General features: G+C 45.2%; 1 protein-coding gene across 3 annotated transcripts in view; it reads left to right on the forward strand.

Annotated features, from left to right (window-relative positions):
- The window catches only part of PPME1 (protein phosphatase methylesterase 1), a 34,797-nt gene that overhangs the window by 4,596 nt on the left and 9,742 nt on the right, over positions 1 to 20,459 (forward strand). The window contains exons 2-10 of one of the 3 annotated variants that reach the window (XM_021384158.1): positions 550 to 665; positions 8,720 to 8,813; positions 11,514 to 11,606; positions 15,220 to 15,277; positions 15,824 to 15,875; positions 17,645 to 17,799; positions 18,333 to 18,423; positions 19,331 to 19,396; positions 20,155 to 20,284. In XM_021384158.1, coding sequence (XP_021239833.1) covers positions 8,775 to 8,813; positions 11,514 to 11,606; positions 15,220 to 15,277; positions 15,824 to 15,875; positions 17,645 to 17,799; positions 18,333 to 18,423; positions 19,331 to 19,396; positions 20,155 to 20,284 — 684 coding nt within the window. In that variant the 5' untranslated portion in view covers positions 550 to 665; positions 8,720 to 8,774. Of the gene's footprint in view, positions 1 to 549; positions 666 to 1,428; positions 1,999 to 8,719; positions 8,814 to 11,513; positions 11,607 to 15,219; positions 15,278 to 15,823; positions 15,876 to 17,644; positions 17,800 to 18,332; positions 18,424 to 19,330; positions 19,397 to 20,154; positions 20,285 to 20,459 lie in introns of those variants that run through there. The other 2 variants (XM_021384157.1, XM_021384156.1) reach the window with 2 other exon arrangements.

The following is a 20,459-nucleotide window of genomic DNA, read 5'->3' on the forward strand; positions in this document are numbered from 1 at the left end:
ATTATTTCATGTGGGAATGAAGTTACCGTCCCCAAACACGCATCTCAGCAGAATGGTTTCTTTGTTTTTAATGGCTCTACTCAGGTTGTTTTCTATGGTTTTGCTGTGTGACTGCTTGCAGCTTGCCTGTATTTGTGTGAATTATTTCTACATTGCTTTAGATTAGGTTTAGCTACCAAAGGAGAACATGATCAGCTATACTTGGACAAATGTGTGACTTTCAGCACCGGCAAATATAGAAGGCTCTACTGAAGTAGTCCTTTAAAAGTCAAACTTTAATAGAGAACAAAAGTAATTAAAATTAGAGAAAGATTTGTTTGCTCTTTTATCATCTTTTATTTATAAATCTATTTTGTTTCTGGGCACTGATGAATTTCTGAACTTGGAAGCAGGGCCATTAATTAGAACATGTTTAAACTCAATATCCAGCAGCACTGGCAAGCTGGTGGTTCCGCAGATAAATGCTTTGCTTCTTGTGCACCATTCCTCTCACTGGAATGTTGGGTACATTTTATTTTTTTATATTAATTCCTTCTTTTTTTTTATCAGCCAGGCAGACTGTGCTAACGTGACTGCATGGGGTGTCTGAAAGCAGAGAGTGCAGTGAGTGAGGCTGCAAGTAGGAAAAAAGAACTGAATGCAGCACATCCATCCTCGGTGTAGAGGCAAGTTGCAAGGGTAGGATGCTTCCTTCAAAGCATTGTTTTCAGATTGACTGCACCCCATTACCAGCTTGGTGAGGAAGCCTTTGCCAGAAGTACAGAGGACTTCTCAGCCCAAATACCTTCTTACCTCTTTTCTGTCACGCGCTGTCAAAGAGCTCGATGTTCTGTTAGTTTGTAATAAAATGTCACCCATTACTGCATCCAAATAGCTGAGAACAGACTGGCATCTTCTTGCCACTTTCCAGTATGATCGCTTCCTTATCTTTCTTTACTGGGAAGTCTCATTCAAGAAGTTCAGTTGGCCAGAATTGGCTGTGCTGTGCCCCTAGGAATGCCCCCGGTGGGGCTGAACGCAGCTCTGCTCTGTGCATCTCAGCTGCCCGTGCACCCTCCACACCTCTGGCTGTATATCATCAGGGTAATGCACGGGGAGATGCAAATCAGCACAGTGAAGCAGCAGGGATATCGAATCCTTGATTAGCAGAGAACACTGGATATAAATGTTTAAGCAAAAACACAGGACAGCGTGGTTAAAATGGCTGCTGCAGCCTCGCTTAGCTGGGCTCTTGCAGTAACACAAGATGTACGCTGGAATTTGGTAGGATTTCACAGCACGTGGCATTGATTTCTGCTGCCTCTGTCCTCTGAATGGCAGCCCCCCCCCCCCCCCCCATCTGCAGACACGTGTGTGCACTCTTCCAGCAGTACCCTTCCTGCTAGCACCGTGCTCTCATGCCTCTCTTTGTGTCTAAGTGCTCTCTGACCGCGTTGCTCAACTGAACAGAGCAGTGTTACCCAAACCTGTATTTCTCTGCCTCTCTTTGACTTGAGCAGTGCACGGAAACCACGCCAGCGAGAGCAACCTGAAGTTTAAGTGCCTACAGAAAGGAGCAAATGCAGGCTTGTCTTTCAGATTGCCTTCGTCTCAGTCACGTGGTTGAAACAGAAATAAATTAAAATTTATGCTCGGAGCTCTTTGAGGGAAAACCAAGGGAGCTTCTAACTTCCCTAGTGAAGCCAAAGGACTGAGATCTCCAGAGTCATTAAGGTTGGAAAAGACCTCCAAGATCCACAGCCTAACCTCACCGTGCCCACTGACCGTGTCCCCCAAGTGCCACATCTCCATGGTTCCTGAACACTTCTGGAGACGGTGACCTCCCCACTCCCTGGGTAGCCTGTGCCAGTGCATCACCACCCTTTGGGAGAAGACATTTTTCCTCATATCCAACCTGACAGCTCTAACAGCTTCTGCACGTGCACTTTGGTTTTGTCTGAGGCTTTCTGCTAGCTTGCTTACAGCACTCGTTTCTTCAGCGTGGAGGACCCAAATGAGGTTTGAGAATGAAATTTGCTGTTGTTTTCCAACGGGGGAGTGAAAATGACGTCCGTCCTTCAAGAACTTTTATTATCTGGAAGGCCTTGATAGAGTCTGATCTGTTTAATTTCGTGACAGTTGGAACTAATTCCTCCCTTTTTAATTATTTTCTTTTCGGAAACCTTTTCTTGTATAAAAATGATTTAACGTACTCAGTGTCTTAGGCAGAATGCTACATGCTGTTCTTGCCAATTTAATTAACTTTTTAAAAATACATCTTGTCAGCCGTGGCAATTCTTAAGTAGATTATATTTGATTTCCTTTGGTCACATTTAAGTACGATGCAAGGATTATACATCGTGATCCCTGCATGTGGTGTTCTGTAGTTGCTTTTGTAGTTGTAAATATGATCTCTAAGGAAAAGGAATTTCTAAAAATGGTTCTCCCTGCTTGATACAATAATTTTTTAACACTTATCTTCAAAACAGCTGAAGGCAAAACCCAGTTCATAGAATCCTAGAATGGCCTGGGTTGAACAGGACCTCAAAGATCATCTGGTTTCAACCCCCTGCTGAGTGCAGGGTCGCCAACCACCAGCCCAGGCTGCCCAGAGCCACGTCCAGCCTGGCCTTGAATGCCTGCAGGGACGGGGCATCCACAACCTCCTTGGGCAACCTGTTCCAGTGCCTCACCACCCTCGGAGTGAAAAAATTCCTCCTAACATCTAACCTAAACCTCCCCTGTCTCAGTCTAAAACCATTCCCCCTTGTCCTATTGCTATCCACCCTCGTGAACAATTGTTCCCCTCCTGTTTATACGCTCCCTTCAAGTATTGGAAGGCCACAATGAGGTCTCCCCGGAGCCTTCTCTTCTCCAAGCTGAACAAGCCCAGTTCCCTCAGCCTTTCTTCTTAGGAGAGGTGCTCCAGCCTCTGATCATCTTGGTGGCCTCCTCTGAACTCGTTCCAGGAGCTCTGCATCTTTCTTGTGCTGGTGGCCCCAGGCCTGGATGCAATACTAGAGGTGGATGGGGCCTCACAAGAGCCCAAGTAGAGGGGGACAATCCCGTCCCTGTCCCTGCTGGCCACTCCTCTTTCAATGCAGCCCAGAACACAGTTGTCCTTCGGGTCTGCCAGCGCACACTGCTGGCTCATGTCCAGCTTCTCGTCCACCAGGACCCCCAAGTCCCTCTCCACAGGGCTGCACTCAAGGAGTTCTTTCCCCATTCTGTATCAATATCTGGGATTGTCCCGGCCCAAGTGCAGCTCCTTGCATAAAGGTGAGGAAAAATGGTGAGAAATTTGGTGAAATATTTGGGTTCCCGTTGCACTGGGATCTCTTGCAGTTTGGATCCATTTTCAGTATGCAGTGTTGGGCACAAACTGCACAATGGGATAAAACAAGCTGTAGAGAGAGCCCAGAAGTTCTTTTGTGACTCCAGCTTCACATAGCAGCTGGCTTTGAGTTTCAGACTTCATTGTGACAGATCCATTTCTGTTTTGGTCTGCTGGATACTTCAAAAAGCAGTAATTAATTCCATCAGCTTAAATATTTGGCTGACAAAACACTGCTGCAACATCAAGGGGCAAAATTACAGCTGCTTTTTACTTGGGCTTGCTTCTAGTTTTGCTTGTGTCGATGCATCACTGAAAAAGCAGCTCTAAATAATGGATGGAAGGTACTAATTCTGAGAAACAACAAAATCCCAGTCAGTTTCTCGTAGCTCTGTGCTGCTTCGTGCTTCAGCGGTCTCGTGGGAAAACGATGCATTTATTCTTGCTCTTTGTAGGGTTCAGTAGTAAGTCAGAGGTCCCTCATGTTTTCCCTCAGCATTGTTTGGAGGCAAGAATGTTTAAATTACAATCTTCATGTAGCTGCATCAAAGGTGACAGTAGTTTTCAACTCCCAGGTCCTCTTCACTTCCTGCAAGCATAGGAGTTTTGGTATGTATTGTTCCCAGATATTTCACATACCTGACTCTCAACTGCTAACACTTTCTCTGGAGGTGCTGACTCCTATTAAACTGAATTTGAAGCATTTGCTAATAACACTAAATCGAACAGTACAGTGAGAAGTGGAATGGCAAGGTCCCGGGGAACAGCTCAGCTCTGGTTTCATGGGTTCCTCTTGCAACCTGTGAGTTTTTCATCATGGATCTGTCCTTGTGTCAGCACCTGACTGCCTTCTGCATGAACGTTTTAGCAGGAGGCCATCAGTAGACCTTACAGAGGCTTAGCAGTAGGCCTTGCACTGGGCTTCGGCTGCCACAGATGGTGTTAGAGGTAACAAATCTCTTGTTTCTGCCCTTGTTTTCTCTGTTTTGTTTTTTATATCTCGTTCAGGTTTTCCCCCAGACAAATCAGAAAGAGTGGTGATGCTCTAGCACAGGCTGCACAAGGAGGTGGTGGGGTTGCCATCCCTGGAGGTGTTCAAGAACCTTGGAGATGTGGCACTGAGGGACGTGGTCAGTGGGCATGGTGGGATGGGTTGGGCTTGGGGATCTCAGAGGTCTTTTCCAACCTGAATGACTCTCTTGATTTTATGATCCTACATACAGTGACTGTACTGATGCTCTTGGTAACTGCAGGACCTGCTAATTCCAGGTAGAGATGCATCGTGTCAGCCTAAAAAGCTTGAGAATGATATCAGTGTTTCCAGGTTATCTGATCTCGGGGAGATGGGGAACAAATCTGCTGAAGAGTAATTGCAATAAAGTGATTTACCTTCTTTCTCCAGTCCTGTGCTCTGCATCACTCCTGGCATTGCATTTACCCAGATGAGGCTTTCACTGTATGCCCTGTTTTCCAATCTTAGTTGTATATTTCTTGGAACCCTCTTCAGTTACATCCTTAATGATTGATTCCAGCCATAGGTACGTTATTCCAGACATGCTGGCATCCATGTCTTGTGCAGTAATGATATGGTCTCTGCTCCAGTTTGATGGTGCTTTGCAGGACCATCTGCCCCTGTTCATGCAGTTTCTTTGTTCCTAGGTATGGGACTTCACCTTGTTAGGTCTGTGCTTTCTTCTTCATCCCTCAGAAATGGAGGTGACACCCCGTGTTTTTGTGTAAGGGAGTTACTGCGTGTTACTCTACAAACCTGGGGGTGTTTTGCTGTTAGCCAAATGAGACTTGCTTTGGGAATTCTCCATGTTCAACCTCCTGTGCGGGTAGGAAGTAACACTTAGAAACTTTCTCATCTCACAATAAAGGGAAGGTTACAGGGAGTTCCTGCTGTTTACCAGGATTACGCTGGAAGGAGCGTAGCCAGTTGGATGATGATATCTGCCCATCACGTGGAATTACTGAGGACAGTCAAACCTTAAACCAGCAGTAACGTGCTGTAGAGAGGTCTGCCTGCACTGAAGTGTGGGATTTTTAAAGGGTGATGAAACTTGTTGTCACTATGCGCATCCTAGCTATAGAAAAACAGGAGATGGGAAATTATCCAAGCTGTGGGCTGTTGGCTCCATCTCCAGCAAGAACCAGAAATGGTGCAGAGAGCGTGATAGGGGCTGGGATGGCTTCCAGGCAAGGGGAAAACGAATAAAGCAAGGCTCTGAGCTGGAAAAGCATGTGGCCAAACAGGAGAAATATGAGAGGGGTTTGTACAGTCATTAATATTGTAAAGCAGAACAAGGCAAAGGCACTGTGGTAGTGTAGGCTTAAAAGCAAAGTACTCCTTTTTGCTGAAAGCTTAATTAACTTGTGGCACTGTTGCCCCAGGTGCTGTGGAATTAGCTCTGGCTGGAAGTGACTCGAATTTTATGTGACAAACTAATGGGAACTGTCCTCCATTAGTGCAGGACAGTGCTGAGGATGCGGCCTCTGGAGATCCCATGCAGTGAAAACTTGGAGCTGTGTCATACCCTGCTCCCTCAGCCCCTTCCAGAGCGCTCTTGGTGCCATGTTACGGAGTGGATGGACCTTTAGTTTCTCCCATCACACCAGTTCTTGTGGTCCTAGGTGATGAACCGTTGGAAGTCAGGTACCTTAGAACTGCAGAACCGTTAAGATTGGAAAAGAAATCCAAGATCCTCAGGATCAACCCCACCATGCCCACTGACCATGCCCCTCAGGGCCACATCTCCACAGTTCTTGACTCTAGGGACAGCCACCACCTCCCTGGGCAGCCTGTGCCACTGCATTACCGCTCTTGGGAGAAGAATGTTTTTCTGATATCCAACCTTGAAGCTCTTATCAATCATCTGAGTTGACTGTATTTCATGCCAAGTCCTTGCTTATGAAGTTTATCATTCGTTACTGTTTTGGAAGGAGATTCAACTGAGGCAGCAGAAGAGATTTTTCTGGGTTTACATATACGTGTGTGACATCTTTTATTTAACTGAAGTTTGACAAGAACAATACCAAAGTCTGGAAACCCACAGAAGTGAATTTGTAACATTCAGGGGGTGGTTTTTTTTTTTTTTTATGTTTCTTGCTCTGAAAATATCCTGGGAAATAGGAGTTTTATTTCTCCAAAACTGAAAAGCTGCTTTGTGTGTTCCTTTCTGTTTCTTTAGGAAGCCAAGAATTCAGGGGAAACTTCCTTCACAGAATTAAATCTCTTCTATTGAAGGTCTTTCACCCCCATGCCCATGCCTGATTTCCATATTGTGTGCTGATTGCCTCCCCCAGAAGAGGCTCAATGCAAAAACGCTGTTAAAACGGTGCACTGTTACTCATCCTGTGTACTGGGCTTGAATCTGGCTTGATTATGTCACTGCCAAAATTAAGCACTACTCTTTTAGCCTCAGCAAATGAATATATTCGCTCAGCTGAGGCAACAGATTTTGCATCAACTGAGTCATCGGGAAAATTCTTATTGCGGTGCCTTTTCTTTCGTGATGGGGGTACAAGGAGAGGGCACAGCTGCACCTTTTGATGGAAGCAGAGGATAAATTGGCTTGTCAGCTGGGCACCTTTGAGAGTCCTGGGTTGTGTAATGTCCACGGAACACGTCTTCTATGTCCACCCATTAACTTAGGGGATTTGCATCCCCAAGGTGCTGGGTGCAGCCTGAAATCAGTGCTACTAACTTGAGGCATCGTTTCTTGCATGTGCTTTGTGATGTACTTGTCAACAAACTGGGGCAGAAATGAGCCTCGGTATAAAGAGGGGTTGAGTCTCTGCGTGTGAGGAATAAAGATTGTGATTTGTGTTTTGGAAATGTGTTGTTAGGAGACCCAGGCCTTGTTTTCGTAGCCGTGGTTCCCAGATCTCACCATTGCAAGTCATAGGGAATTAAGGTTGGAAAAGACCTCCAAGATCCCCAGCCTAACCTCACCGTGCCCACTGACAGCGTCCCTCAGTGCCACGTCCCTATGGCTCCTGAACTCCTCCAGGGATGGTGACCCCCCCACCTCCCTGGGCAGCCTGTGCCAGTGCATTACCACTCTCTGGGAGAAGAAGTTTCTCCTCCTACCCAACCTGAACCCCCCCAGTGCAACTTAAGCCCATTACCTCTCATCCTGTCGTATTTAACACGGTGCTTTCGGCCATCTCCAGAGCACCTTCTTTTCCCCAGGGTTCTCCCCACCATGATTTTCATGCCTTTGCAATGTAAGTATTTGACAAACAATCTGATAGAAGAAGAAATCTCACTTCTGGGCACTGGTTCCCTTGTTAGTGCTGGATAGCACTAGGCAGCCAGAAGTCTGCAGCGATGGGGATGTGTATGGCTAGATTTTTAGCTTCCTGGTTTTTCTTTTTAATTTGTTTGGATGAAGGTGAACGAGTGTTTCTGCGTTGGTAGGTCATGACTTCTAAAGGAATGATAGTAATTATATAGAATTGGACTTGATGATCCTGATGGGTCCCTCCAGCTTGGGTTATTGTGTGACTAACTTGGGAACAAGTGCCAGCTGAAGCCTGGAAGCCCATTCTTCCAAGGAAGTCTTGTCATTATGGTCCTTAACTTAAAATACAAGTCTTTACAGACCCTGCTTTTTTTTTTAGGACAGGTTGACTTTGAATGATATTTCTTCCAAAATTAAGAGGGGGTTTGTAGGAAAGCTGTCATCTCCCAACAAGCACTAATTTGGCTTTTAATAAGGTGCTTAATTTTTGTATCCCGTGCTAGATTGGTAGCAGCCAGATTGGTATATAGCTGACACTTTACTTTTCAAAGCTGTGGTGTCAAGGTGACTTCTGAGAAGGACATTCCTTTTTTTTTTTTTTTTTAATTATGATTCATGGGCTGAGTCATGTATTTTGGATGACTTCCTGCGTTCCCAGTCATGTCAGCACCATATTGCTCCCGTTAGGACTAGAGAAGGACCATGTCCTACAAACATGCTGCTGCTGACTTTTGGAGGGGGTGACCTGTAGTTATTGCCAATTGACAGACTGTACTGCGATGGGATCTTTAAATATTTGCCCTGCTCCTTTTTGCTTTTCCCTTGATGTCGGTCTGCGTAGTCTTAATTGCCATTGCTCGCTCTTCCTTGGTATTGCTTTATGGTGAAAGTACTCTCCTTCTGTCTCCGTTAGTTTTCACGTGTGTTCTTCTGATCTCCTCAGTAGGAACCATGATTAGAGGAAATAGAGACAGATTTCCTCCCTGACTCCAAAATCCCAGATATTGTAAGGGAATTTCACTTGTGTATCGCTTGCTTCCAATCCCAAATTGTGTAACACTGATGTATTCTCTTCTATGTATCTCATGATCCCTGTATGCCAATTACAATGAAAGACTCATTAAAATACCTCTTACCTATGGAGTTTTTTTTCTTTCAGCCCTGGAAGGAAACGTGACTTCTCCCCAGTGCTTTGGAGCCAGTACTTTGAATCTATGGAGGACGTTGTGGTGGAAAATGACACTGGCAAGGATATATCCTTTTTTCCAGAGAGAGACTTTTCTATTCTTAGTGACTGGGGCAATACCATATGTCTTTTGAGTTTACTGGGGTTCTCTTTGGCTTTTTCACATATTTCTTCTCATCTCATCTTCCTTTTATTTTCCCTTTCTATGGATAAGAAATCAAAGCATTCCAAGACGCATAGCAAGGCTGGTTCGTGGTATTGATTCCTTTACAGTTGTAATCACTAATTTCAGTAAGTATTTCCAACTTCTAGATAATATAATTTTTTTAGGTGAAAACTCCTTAGTTCATGTAGTTGAAACCATTTCAGGATTGATGCCTATTGATTTTTATTAAGTTTTATTAAGATGATTAACTGGCAACTGGTGAACTGTACATTCAGGTTCAGTATCAGCAGTACAACAGATAAGCCTCAACACTAAAAAAAAAAAGTTAATACCTACAGATTTCCAAAGACCCTTGTGCAAGTAAACCAGTAGATTCTGTTCCTGTACATGCATACAAACATACTTGCACTCCCAAGAAGTGTGGGCTGCTATTTGCTGCACTCCAATTTGATGTGCAGACAGGGAAAATTCTCTCCCTGGTCCACACAGAGGTGGTGATGCCAGCAGGGAGATGTCCAGCAATGTCAAACTAGTTTTTGACTATTGCTCTCCAAGATTTCTGCTCGTTTTGCAAATGTTCATACTGCTTTTATACTTCTCTTCAAGGTGACTCCTTTCTGCAAGTCTTCCTGTTACGGAAATCCAGCTGATGGTTGTAATCCTCTTTGATGTGCTCAGTTTGAATCATAGAATAGAGTTGGAAGGGACCTTTAAACGTCATCTAGTCCAACTCCCCTGCAATGCACAGGGACACCACAGCTTGGTCAAGTTGCTCAGAGCCTGATCCAGCCTCGCCTTGTAAGTCTCCAGGGATGGGGCATCCACCACAGCTCTGGGCAACCTGTTCCAGTGCCTCTCTACCCACACTGTAACAGACTTTTTCCTTATATCCAATCTAAATCTTCCCCTCTCTGAGCTTGAGGCTGTTTCCTAGTTCTAACACCCTGCTGAGGAGTCTGTCCCCTTCTCTCCTGTTGCTCCCCATTAGATACTGACAGGCTGCTCTCGGATCACCTCACAGCCTTCTGTTCTCCAGGCTGCACAGCCCCAGCTCTCAGCCTGTCCTTGTAGAAGAGATGTTCCATCCCTGGATCATTGTTGTGGCCCTACTCTGGACATGCTCCAACAGCTCCATGTCTCTCCTGCAATGAGCACTCCCTATTTGGATGCAGTGCTCCAGGTGAGGCCTCACAGCGCAGAGCAGAGGGGCAGGATCAGGATCGCTCCCTCACCCTGCTGGCCATGCTGCATTTGATGCAGCCCAGGATCTGGTTGGCTTTCTGGGCTGGGAGGGCACAGTGCTGGCTCATGTCCAGCTCCCACCCACCAGTACCCCCATGTCTTTTTTGGCAGGGCTGCACTCAATCCTTCCATCCCCCAGCTTGTATTGATAATGGGGGTTGCATCGACCCAGGTGCAAGACCTTGCAGTTGGCTTTGCTGGACCTCAGGAGGTTCACCTGGGCCCACTGCTCAAGCCTGCCTTGGTCCCCCTGGAAAGGAGGCAAAGGCCATGAGTTGGCTTTGGGTGTCCCATTCACACGCTGCTTGCACCCACCAACAACAGCTGTGTGCTAACTGGGAGCCCTGGGATCACCTTGAAAGATAGTGTGGGAGGGTCTGGGACATAGGCCTTCCCATGGGTCCTGCAGCTGCCTGTACTTCTGACAGAAGTGGTACTTCCAGCTCTTCTGACCTAATTGCAAAATGAAGGTGGTTTTATCTGTGTTTAAGTAACACAACCCTGTAGTTGAAGTAGCTGTATAACTTTTAAGCATGCATATCCTACTCTGGTATATCCATTAAGAAAACCAAATTTCCAAACTATTTCAACCCCAAGAGCACTTCAGTTACTTCTCTGTTACCAATAGCCTATGATGCTTTAAAATGCAAAAAAATTCTTTCTTGTTGTTGTTCTACTCACCCAGTCATTATTTCATGTTCTCATTAAGTGTGCTTGTCCAGCTGAAGCTATGAACTCCTTGTGATGTGCTGCATTCCTTGTGAAGCGTCACACACACACCCCTGAGGCTTCATAAATACTGCAAAGGGTAATGGACCTGTTTGGGTAGGTGATGTACATGGACATCTTCACTGCAAGCAAATCTTAGTTATTTAGGATTTATTGTGTTACCTGTGACCTTTAACAGAAGCTTGTGCTTCCTCATGGTAGGTTGTGGACAGGTGGGTACCCTGAAGCTTCTTTATGAATGTATGTGCCAGACAGTAGTTATGTTGCCCTAAAACATCTTGTGTACTGGCTTGCCTGACTTTTTTTTCTTAAATGTAATGTGAATATATACCACATTAAAATTACATGCTCCATAGCACTGGTTGGTAAGGTTTATTTTTCCTCTTAGTTGTTGCAGGAGGAGGAGAAAGGGTGTAGAGATGGGACGTGTAGGTTACAGAGGAGGGGAAAACCTGCACAGTAGGAAAAGAACTCTGAAACTTAAAACAAGCTCAGTTTTATCCTGGTTATGCTTGCACGAACCCATTGCACAGAGGCAGAAACGAGGCCTTGAGCACTCAAGCATGGAAACAAAACACTGTGACTGCAGAATCTAAGGCATAACTATGAAATGTCCTTAACTGTTCGTACACTTTTCGAATTTACAAAAGCGGATTGGAGGGACCTGTCTTGCTGCTGTTACATGGTGGAGGCCATTCTGCTCTTTCCTGGGCTGTGTTTACTGTAAGTAAACTGTTGATGTATAGAAATACATATTTACGTGAACGTAGTCCTCTAAGCATGGAAGGCAGCTTGCCATTCAGTTGTGTTAAGCACAGGGAAAATTAATGCAGAAAACAGTGCCTTATGATCTCCTGGTATGCACCTGACTCAAGTCATCTAAGAATATATATTAGGCAAACTGTATGCAAAGGTTCATCACCTAGGCTACTAATTATCAGCAGCGTCCCAGTCTTCCATATAACTTGCATGTTTTAATGAAGTGCTAAGGCAAATCTCATCATAGTGGACCTACAGGTTTTTGTTTTTGGAAGGCTGCTTTCCAATTTTCAACACTTCTCTCGCATCATAACGCTGTGACTTCGCATGGTTGAGATCCTGTTCAAGGAAGCTCGTTTGCTGCTCTCTGAAACGTGGGCAGAGGTCATATCAATAGGAGCAAGCACATGGACTGAACTGAACCAAAATTCCATCCCAACACCTGTTCCTTTGTTTAAAAAAAAAAAAAACCAAGCAAAAAAACCCAACAAAATCAGAGCTAAGGAAGAAAACTTTAAGGACTGCAGTCGAAGTAAAATCGCTTGAAGCATCTGTTATTTCTGTTTGGGACCACAGAATCATTGAGGTTGGAAAAGACCTCTGGGATCCCCAAGTCCAACCCCAGCCCATCCCCAGCGTGCCTGCTAAACCATGTCCCCAAGTGCCACATCTCCATGGTTCTGGAGCACCTCCAGGGATGGTGACTCCACCACCTCCCTGGGCAGCCCGTGCTGGTCTGTTACCAGTCTTACAGCGAAGAAAATCTTCCTCATATCCAGCATCTCTTCTCTGCCTGCAATTCTGTCATGCATGTAACAAGAATGAGCTCTTTGCAAGGTTAATACCAACTGCTCTTGAATTCCCAAGGTGACTACTACTGCGGAGTAATCCTTATGGTGCAATCCATGGGTAAACTGCTGTGTACTACAACAAGACACCAAAAAAATGCCTTGTGAAGTGGGCTGCAGTTTTGGTATGGAATGGCAGTTCGACGCTCATTTATGTCTGCAGCTGTAGCTGACCCAGAGGCTGGTGCTGATGTGTGTCTTCAGAAACTGCTGAACTTCGTCTTAAAAATCCTGTCATTACTTGCTTGTAGATCATCAGTTGCCAAGGTGGTCAAGTAATTGCTTTTTGTCACAGAATCCTAGAATGGCCTGGGTTGAACAGGACCTCAAAGATCATCTGGTTTCAACCCCCTGCTGAGTGCAGGGTCGCCAACCACCAGCCCAGGCTGCCCAGAGCCACGTCCAGCCTGGCCTTGAATGCCTGCAGGGATGGCGCATCCATAACCTCCTTGGGCAACCTGTTCCAGTGCCTCACCACCCTCGGAGTGAAAAACTTCCTCCTAATATCCAACCTGAACCTCCCCTGTCTCAGCTTAAAACCATTCCCCCTTGTCCTATCGTTATCCACCCTCACAAACAATCGTTCCCTTCCTGTTTATACGCTCCCTTCAAACATTGGAAGGCCACAATGAGGTCTCCCCGGAGCCTTCTCTTCTCCAAGCTGAACAAGCCCACTTCCCTCATCCTTTCTTCCTAGGAGAGGTGCTCCAGCCTCTGCTCATCTTGGTGGCATCCTCTGAACTCGTTCCAAGAGCTCTGCATCTTTCTTGTGCTGGTGGCCCCAGGCCTGGATGCAGTGCTGCAGATGGGGCCTCACAAGAGCTGAGTGGAGGGGGACAATCCCATCCCTGTCCCTGCTGGCCACTCCTCTTTTAATGCAGCCCAGAACACAGTTGGCCTTCAGGGCTGCCAGCGCACACTGCTGGCTCATGTCCAGCTTCTCGTCCGCCAGGACCCTCATGTCGTCCTCCTCAGGGCTGCTCTCAAGGAGTTCTTCCCCCATTCTGTGTGAATACCTGGGATTGCCTTGGCCCAAGTGCAGCACCTTGCATTTGGCCTTGTTGAACCTCACTGTCAATAGTATCCAAGTGCCTTAAACAGTTGGATTGAAGGCCATTGCTTTTAACCAGAGGCAGAAGTATGAAGCCACGTTTTTCTGAGTTAAAGAATATCTTCCTACAGGATGCCTCCACCCTCTCTAAAATTCGTATTTCCAGTAGCAAACCGATACCATTTTCACACTTAAAAATCCGAAGCTTGTTGGATTTAGTGGAGTGGCTGCCATTATAACACTGTGCTTTATGGGCTTTTGGTGTTACTGCTGGCAGCTGGCAAAGGTAACATAAATTTACCTATGTGCAAAGCATCAATCTGACTGTGCAGCTGGGGAAAGAAGAGGGCACAACAATTAGCTATGCCTTTGTGCTGCTGGTGTTATTTCCTGTGGGTGTTCTGAAAATGATGTCTGTCTGTTCTAAGCAATGAAGTTAAACGAACCAGGTATTAAACTTAATGCTTAAAGCATGAAACAAACTTGAAGTAAAACAAAAATTCTCACCTAAAAAAGAAACCCAACGTCAAAATCCCAAACTGGGAGGTGCTGAATGCACCAACCTATAAATAGGAGAATAGCCTGCAGAGCCAGGGTGCTGCTTTCTTCTTTTGCTTACTGGCCTGGCAAATCCCTGGCTGATGTGCTTGTACTTCTCTTGCCCAAAATATTTCTGTTTGGATCCAGCTCGGGGTGCTGGACAGCTTCCCGTTCTGTCACATCACATTGATGATCCTCTTCCCTCGCTCTCTGATGACAATGGTTTGATCTTTAGCAGAAGGCTGCTCATCTGCCGAGCTAAATCATTGCTTAGGAGCATAAGCAGCTTGCCAATTGAGATTTCGGGGTGACTTTTAGGGTCTGAAATGTGAACTTGTGGTTGTTTGGAATGGGACTGCTGCACTCACTCAGGAGTTGAAGAGCTGAACAACCAGACTGGAGGACTGGGTGCCCTTCAGATCTGCCCCTTGTATGAGTGGTTGTATTGACAGTCCCTCAACAAATTCTCTCACTCCTACAGGGCTGATACTTAAATAATCAATGCTTCCAAAACACTAAAGTCTTCCTTCCAACAAAGAAAGCTGCTTAATCACTGTGATGCCTGAAATAACTTATGCAAATTGAGCTGTCAGCGACAAATAGAGTCATCATCGCCTTGCTTTAAAAAGATTCCTCTCTTGTTCCCCTCCAACATCTTTGGACTTCATCAATTTTGTACATTCCAGCATTCCAGTAAAATTCCATTCTTTAAGATCCAAGTGAATAAGTGCCGCAAGGCAGCTGCTTCATCTTCATGGCTGCTGTATAGCTGGGGCTAATTTTGGAACGTGGGAAGGGGGAGTGCTCCTTCAGCATCTGAACTCTTGCTGCTGCAGTTCAGCTTGCAGAGGTGCTGCAGAACTTGAATTAACCTTCCTAGGAAGCACACACCTTAAAAGCCTAATAAAGTCAATGTCCTTCTCGGAGATGATGCGAACAATGGTAGGAAGGATGGAGCTCTGGTTAACTGAGGGTGTTTCCTATGGAACGTTCTTTCTGGGACCTCGACCTGCAGACTCAGCTGTTGGTAGAGGAGATTTCTGTCCCACCATGCCTGTCTTTGCCGTGCTTCATGTTGCTAATCCTGTTGCAGGTGAGGTGTGCCACTTTGCACATTACGTTGTCTTTTTCCTTGCAGTCTGCCATCATCAGCAGGATTCAGTGCAGGATTGTGGCCTTAGATCTCCGAGGCCATGGTAAGTCTGATCAACACAGAAATTCACAAATCACACAAGCACATTGCGTGCTGTCTTCCCTTTTAAAGGAGATGTAACGAACCCCTCCCAAAATGACTGAGACATTATCCTGAAGGCATCCTTAGTTCTCACTGAGTGGCAGGGATGGGGGAAGTGGTGTGGCCTCGTGTATGAGCACCCTCAGCTCCCTGTGCCTTCATGCAAGGTGGTGGTGGGCTTGCTCCCTCCTATGTGTGGGCAGCAACCCTTCTTCCATGTTTTCATAACCTAAAGGTGGTCTTTACCACTAGAAATAAGTTGTGTTGTTCTTTTGTAAGGTACATTGCTAATTTGGAAACACTCCCCATGACTGTTCATCCCCCTAAGCTATAATGTGGTAAAGTACAGAGAGTTTCAGTTAACTCTGGGTTCCTTAATTATTCATGTTAACTGAAGTAGAGACTCTTTCCTGACTGTGCCAGAAAGCTTTGTACGTTGCTGCTCTACCTCCTGAGAGCTATGAGGTTTTTCAGCTTGACATGAACTTAACTTGTTTTGTTCTTTCAGGAGAAACAAAAGTGAGGAATCCTGAAGATTTGTCTGCGGAGACTATGTCAAAGTAAGGAAGCTAATGTGCTCCCCTCAGCACTTCACTTTCTGCATATCTATTTTCTTTTCCTGATTGAGCAATAAACTTCTGGAGGCCACGCAACCTTCATTCAAGGGAACTGGAAGATAGTTTCATTCCACGTAATTCTGGTGGCTTTCGCTTCTTTTCCTTCTGTTTTGGGACAGATTTAAAATTTATTTAGAATTATACCTCTGCCAGCTGAGTCATGTTTCACAGTGGACTCAATTCTCTAGGTCTCCCCTTAGTTTTAAAGCCATGTTATATAGATCAGCAACTCCACTGCAGTGAACACTTGAAACCTGCAATGCTCAGTAACACTTACTGGAGATATCCTAATAGGAGGGGAAAAGCCTTCCTCAGACATGACTGAGCTGGGCATTTTAGCTTGAAATCACCAGTTTGGTCACGGTTCTTCTGCTCTTTGAGAGGTTGGAGTGTATTTGCCTTGGACTGGTGGCATTGGCCCAATGTGGGTCCCATAATCAGGTTGCTTTTACAGACTGTCCTGACCTGCTTTGAGATGCAAATCCCCTTCTTGACAAGCTGCAGGAAAAGCAAACAGCTCCTGCTAAGCACATCTTGTTATGTCCACACTGAGTACAAAGAGTCTCTTTCCTATGTCTACAATTAAACCACGAAGGACTTTGTAGCCTTCCTATGAACAAATCTACTGGATTTGTTGTGGGGAGGCCATGTGTGAAATGCATTCTGACTCCCATTGTATACCTTATTGCTCCTGCTTACAGCTTGTCAGATCCTGATACATCAGTGTCCTAAGGAGGTGCTGTACGAAATAACTGGGATTTTTTAGACCTGCAGCAGCACTACCATGGGGGAAAACAAGTTGCCTTTTGTTTCTAAACCTCTCTGTCCTCTTAGCAGTGAGCTCAACATTTATTCCTCGTTAGCCTTTAAATGGGAGCCTTACGTTATAGTTTTAATCTTTTATTCAATCCTCTGGTGATTTTCTCTTTGACAGTGCAGACAAACTACTCAGCCTTTCTTTTGACTCATGGCTTTCTAGGTGCAAGCTTGCTCAGGTGTGCTCTGAATGGAAAGCCCATTTTGGCATCATTGAGGCTCCCTTATAGTACTGTGCTCCTCAGTAAGCTTCAGTCTTTAGCCCTGCTGCTATTCTGGTATTTTGTGAATTGTGGCAGCTGACATTCACATATAGCAATGACAGCTTCAGTTTAACGCGGGTTATGGAAGAGAAGGGGAAATCTCTGCTTGCCTTGTAGTATCTGTGCTCCTGTGAGAGTCTGAACCTTTGCTTGTGTTCAGTGTTGTTTATCTTCACCTTCATCCATAGGGCTTGGCTATTTTTCTCTATTTAACTGCAAAAGATTGCTCCTTTTAGAGCTGTGAACGTTTTAGCCTACACTTCCATGCAAAAGAATGCAACGCTTTTCTCACCTTTTATTTAAAACTCCTACCAACTGATGTCAATCTAAAACGTTCTCTTTGGGAATTAAAAATAAATTAATTAATTAATAAGCCCTTTCTGTTTATAAGAAGAAAAATTGCAAGCTTGTTCAGGAAAGCATCAGCTTAAATGATTTCCTGTGTTGGTGCCTCAATGCAACTGTACAGTGGTAAGACAGTGAACTTGTCCCAATGGCCTGTGGGTTAGATAAGAGAAGATTTGGAGCCAGACAGCTATCTTGGAACTGTATTTTCTTCTCTCACTGTATTAATATCCTTCGGACATCTGTCAAGGTAGTGATGCTGACCACACTCTCACCTTCTGTTGGCAGAGATGTTGGAAACGTGGTTGAAGCTCTGTATGGAGACCTTCCTCCTCCTATCATGCTGATTGGGCACAGCATGGGTGGTGCCATCGCAGTGCACACAGCAGTCGCCAACTTGGTGCCAAGTTTACTGGGTCTGTGCATGATAGATGTCGTGGAAGGTAAGCCTGTGTACACTTGGGTATGGTTCTTTCTTTCATGCTCATCTTTTCTTCTCTTATCCCCCCAAATCCCTGAACACACAAAGTTTTGCCCAGTTCTTCAATGTATGCCAGTTCCATTCTCTTAACAGAAATTATCTATGTGAAATAGTCTTTCTAGTGGGACTCCTCCTTTTACATCTCCTGGATGGGATCTGTGTTTGCTCTTGTCCTCAGAATTTGGCTGCAGTACTTTCTTGTTAGCAAGGAGGAGGGTTATTTGTTTTTTGTTATATGTATATAATGCATGGTTGATGAGTGGTTGCTGCTTTTTCTTACCATCTAGATGTCCTACTTGTTCAAATATTAATTATCTAATGCAGGAGTAGGTAAGACTGTAGGCTTAAGTGTGCTAAGCTGTATTTTCCTTAACTGCATTCAATCCACTCTGAGCCCAAACTTTCTCTGAAGGTATTCCCTGGTAGCCAGTTCTGTATAGACGAACGTGGTAATTATTCCATTAGATGTCATAAAATTAAAATATTTCTTTCTAGGTACAGCCATGGATGCACTGAACAGCATGCAGAACTTCTTAAGGAGTCGTCCCAAAACATTCAAGTCACTTGAGAATGCAATTGAGTGGAGGTAACGTGTGGGCTTATGTAATCTCCAAAATCACTTGGCTTTTTTAGCTTGAATCCTGAAGGAAGCAAACTTTGTGCTGTTGGTCACGTTCTTCCTTTCGCTCTCACATCCCCAGCTTTACAACGCTGGGGGATTGGTTGACTCACCAGGGGGCTGTGCTGCCATCCAGAGGGACCTGGGCAGGCTGAGAGGTGGCTAAGAGGAACCTCCTGGGTTTTAACAAGAAATGCAGAGCCCTGCCCCTTGGGAGGAGCAGCCTCAGGCTGTGCTGGGGGCACCCAGCCACAAAGCATGTAAGAAAGGTCCTGGTGGGCAGCACTTGGAACATGAAACCTTGTCACTAAGATGCTGCATTAGGCAAAGTGTCACCAGCAGTTGAGGAGGGGTGATTCTTCCCCTCTGCTCAGCGTTGGCAAGACCACATCTGGAATGCTGGTCAAGATCTGGGCAACTCTGGTATAAGAGAGACCAGGACATGCTGGAGAGTCCAGTGGAGGGCCACCAAGATGCTGAAGGGCCAGGAGCCCCTCTCTTGGGACCAGATGATCCCCAGAGGTCTCTTCCAGCCTCGACCATTCAGAGGTTCTGTCAACAATCCCTTGGCTGATTTGATCAGACAAAGGAGATTACAACGATAATAAATTTCCTGGGAGTTGGCTTGGTGGTGGAGAAGGATCATCCAAGAGCTGTTCCATTTCCCCACCAGCACTTCTCCTACGTGTCTTTTAAACTCCTAGTTACAGTGACAGCTGGTGATTCAGGTAAGTTGGCATGTGGTGTGACTCATTCGGAATGACTCCTGAGCGCAGGTGGTTTGGGTAAAATCATCTGGTTTTGCTTCTGTTTCTAGGGCTGCTAGTCACCGATTCATTTAGTAACGTTTTGCCTTTCTTCCATTTTCTCCTAGTGTAAAAAGTGGACAAATAAGAAATCTTGAATCTGCCAGAGTTTCTATGGTCGGTCAAGTCAAACAGTAGGTTGATTTGTGTTGTCTTAATGTAAAGTTCTTAAGATTTTCCCTTCTGTTTTACAAATACCATTACTACAGAGCATAAATGCTCTCGAACATGGAAATTTCTTGTAGGAAATATATTTCTTTTCATTTGATCACTGTTGGTACCCACAGCAGTGCTGAATCGTAGTCATGGCACCTGGAGAAAACCTGCCCAGAATTTCAGAAGGGCAGAATCCACAAAGAGCTGTATTAAAAAAACATAAATTAAACTAAAATAAATTAACTACTGGTTGTGTGCTCTTCGTTTTGCCTTCCTTTCTGCCCATATTAAGGATGTAAAGTGTTAGTCTAATGCCTCTTTAGAAATGTTGGCCTAAATTGGGTTGGCCTTCTGGGTATGGTGCCTTTCATTTCCTTTTAGAAATGGTTTAATTCTGCATTTCAGGAGTGGTCCGAGGTGGGTTTTGTTGGGGGAGGGGTCAACATGGTCTGCTTATGCTATTCTAATCCTTGACGTATCTGGAACCTTTACAAAGGTCTCTCATACTGTGTTAAGAAGAGCTGTTGCTGCTTGTTTGATCACTTCTGCCTCTTCTAAATGGCTCTTTGCATTGATGTTTGCACTGGGATGCCTATGGCAGAGGTCTTGTGGCTGGTTCTGGCTGCAGCTTGTGGGGGATTTTTCTTATCCAGAGTTTGAGAAATTGCTGACTGCTTTTAGCTCGGCTACTTCTTGCTTTTGGAAGGGGAATCAGATTTTGGTTTTATTTTCCCAGGTGTGAAGGATCTGCCAGTCCTGAAGGTCCTAAAGCCATCGTGGAGGGCATTATTGAAGAAGAGGAGGAGGAAGAGGATGATGAAGGCGGAGTCTCTGTCAACAAAAGGAAGAAGGAAGATGACACTGAGGTAGGGAGCTTCTTGCTGTGTTTCAGCATGTGTTTGCATGACACTTCCCTGCAAGAACAGCGACCCGTGGTTATCCAAATGATTCTGATATAAATGAGGGCAACTCCAGTGGAAACTTCATATTGGGACTGTTGTTTTTCTTCTTGGCCTCATCTCACCGATTCCATCTTGGGTC

Source organism: Numida meleagris, chromosome 1 (genome assembly GCF_002078875.1).
Source record: "Numida meleagris isolate 19003 breed g44 Domestic line chromosome 1, NumMel1.0, whole genome shotgun sequence".
NCBI lineage: Eukaryota > Metazoa > Chordata > Aves > Galliformes > Numididae > Numida > Numida meleagris.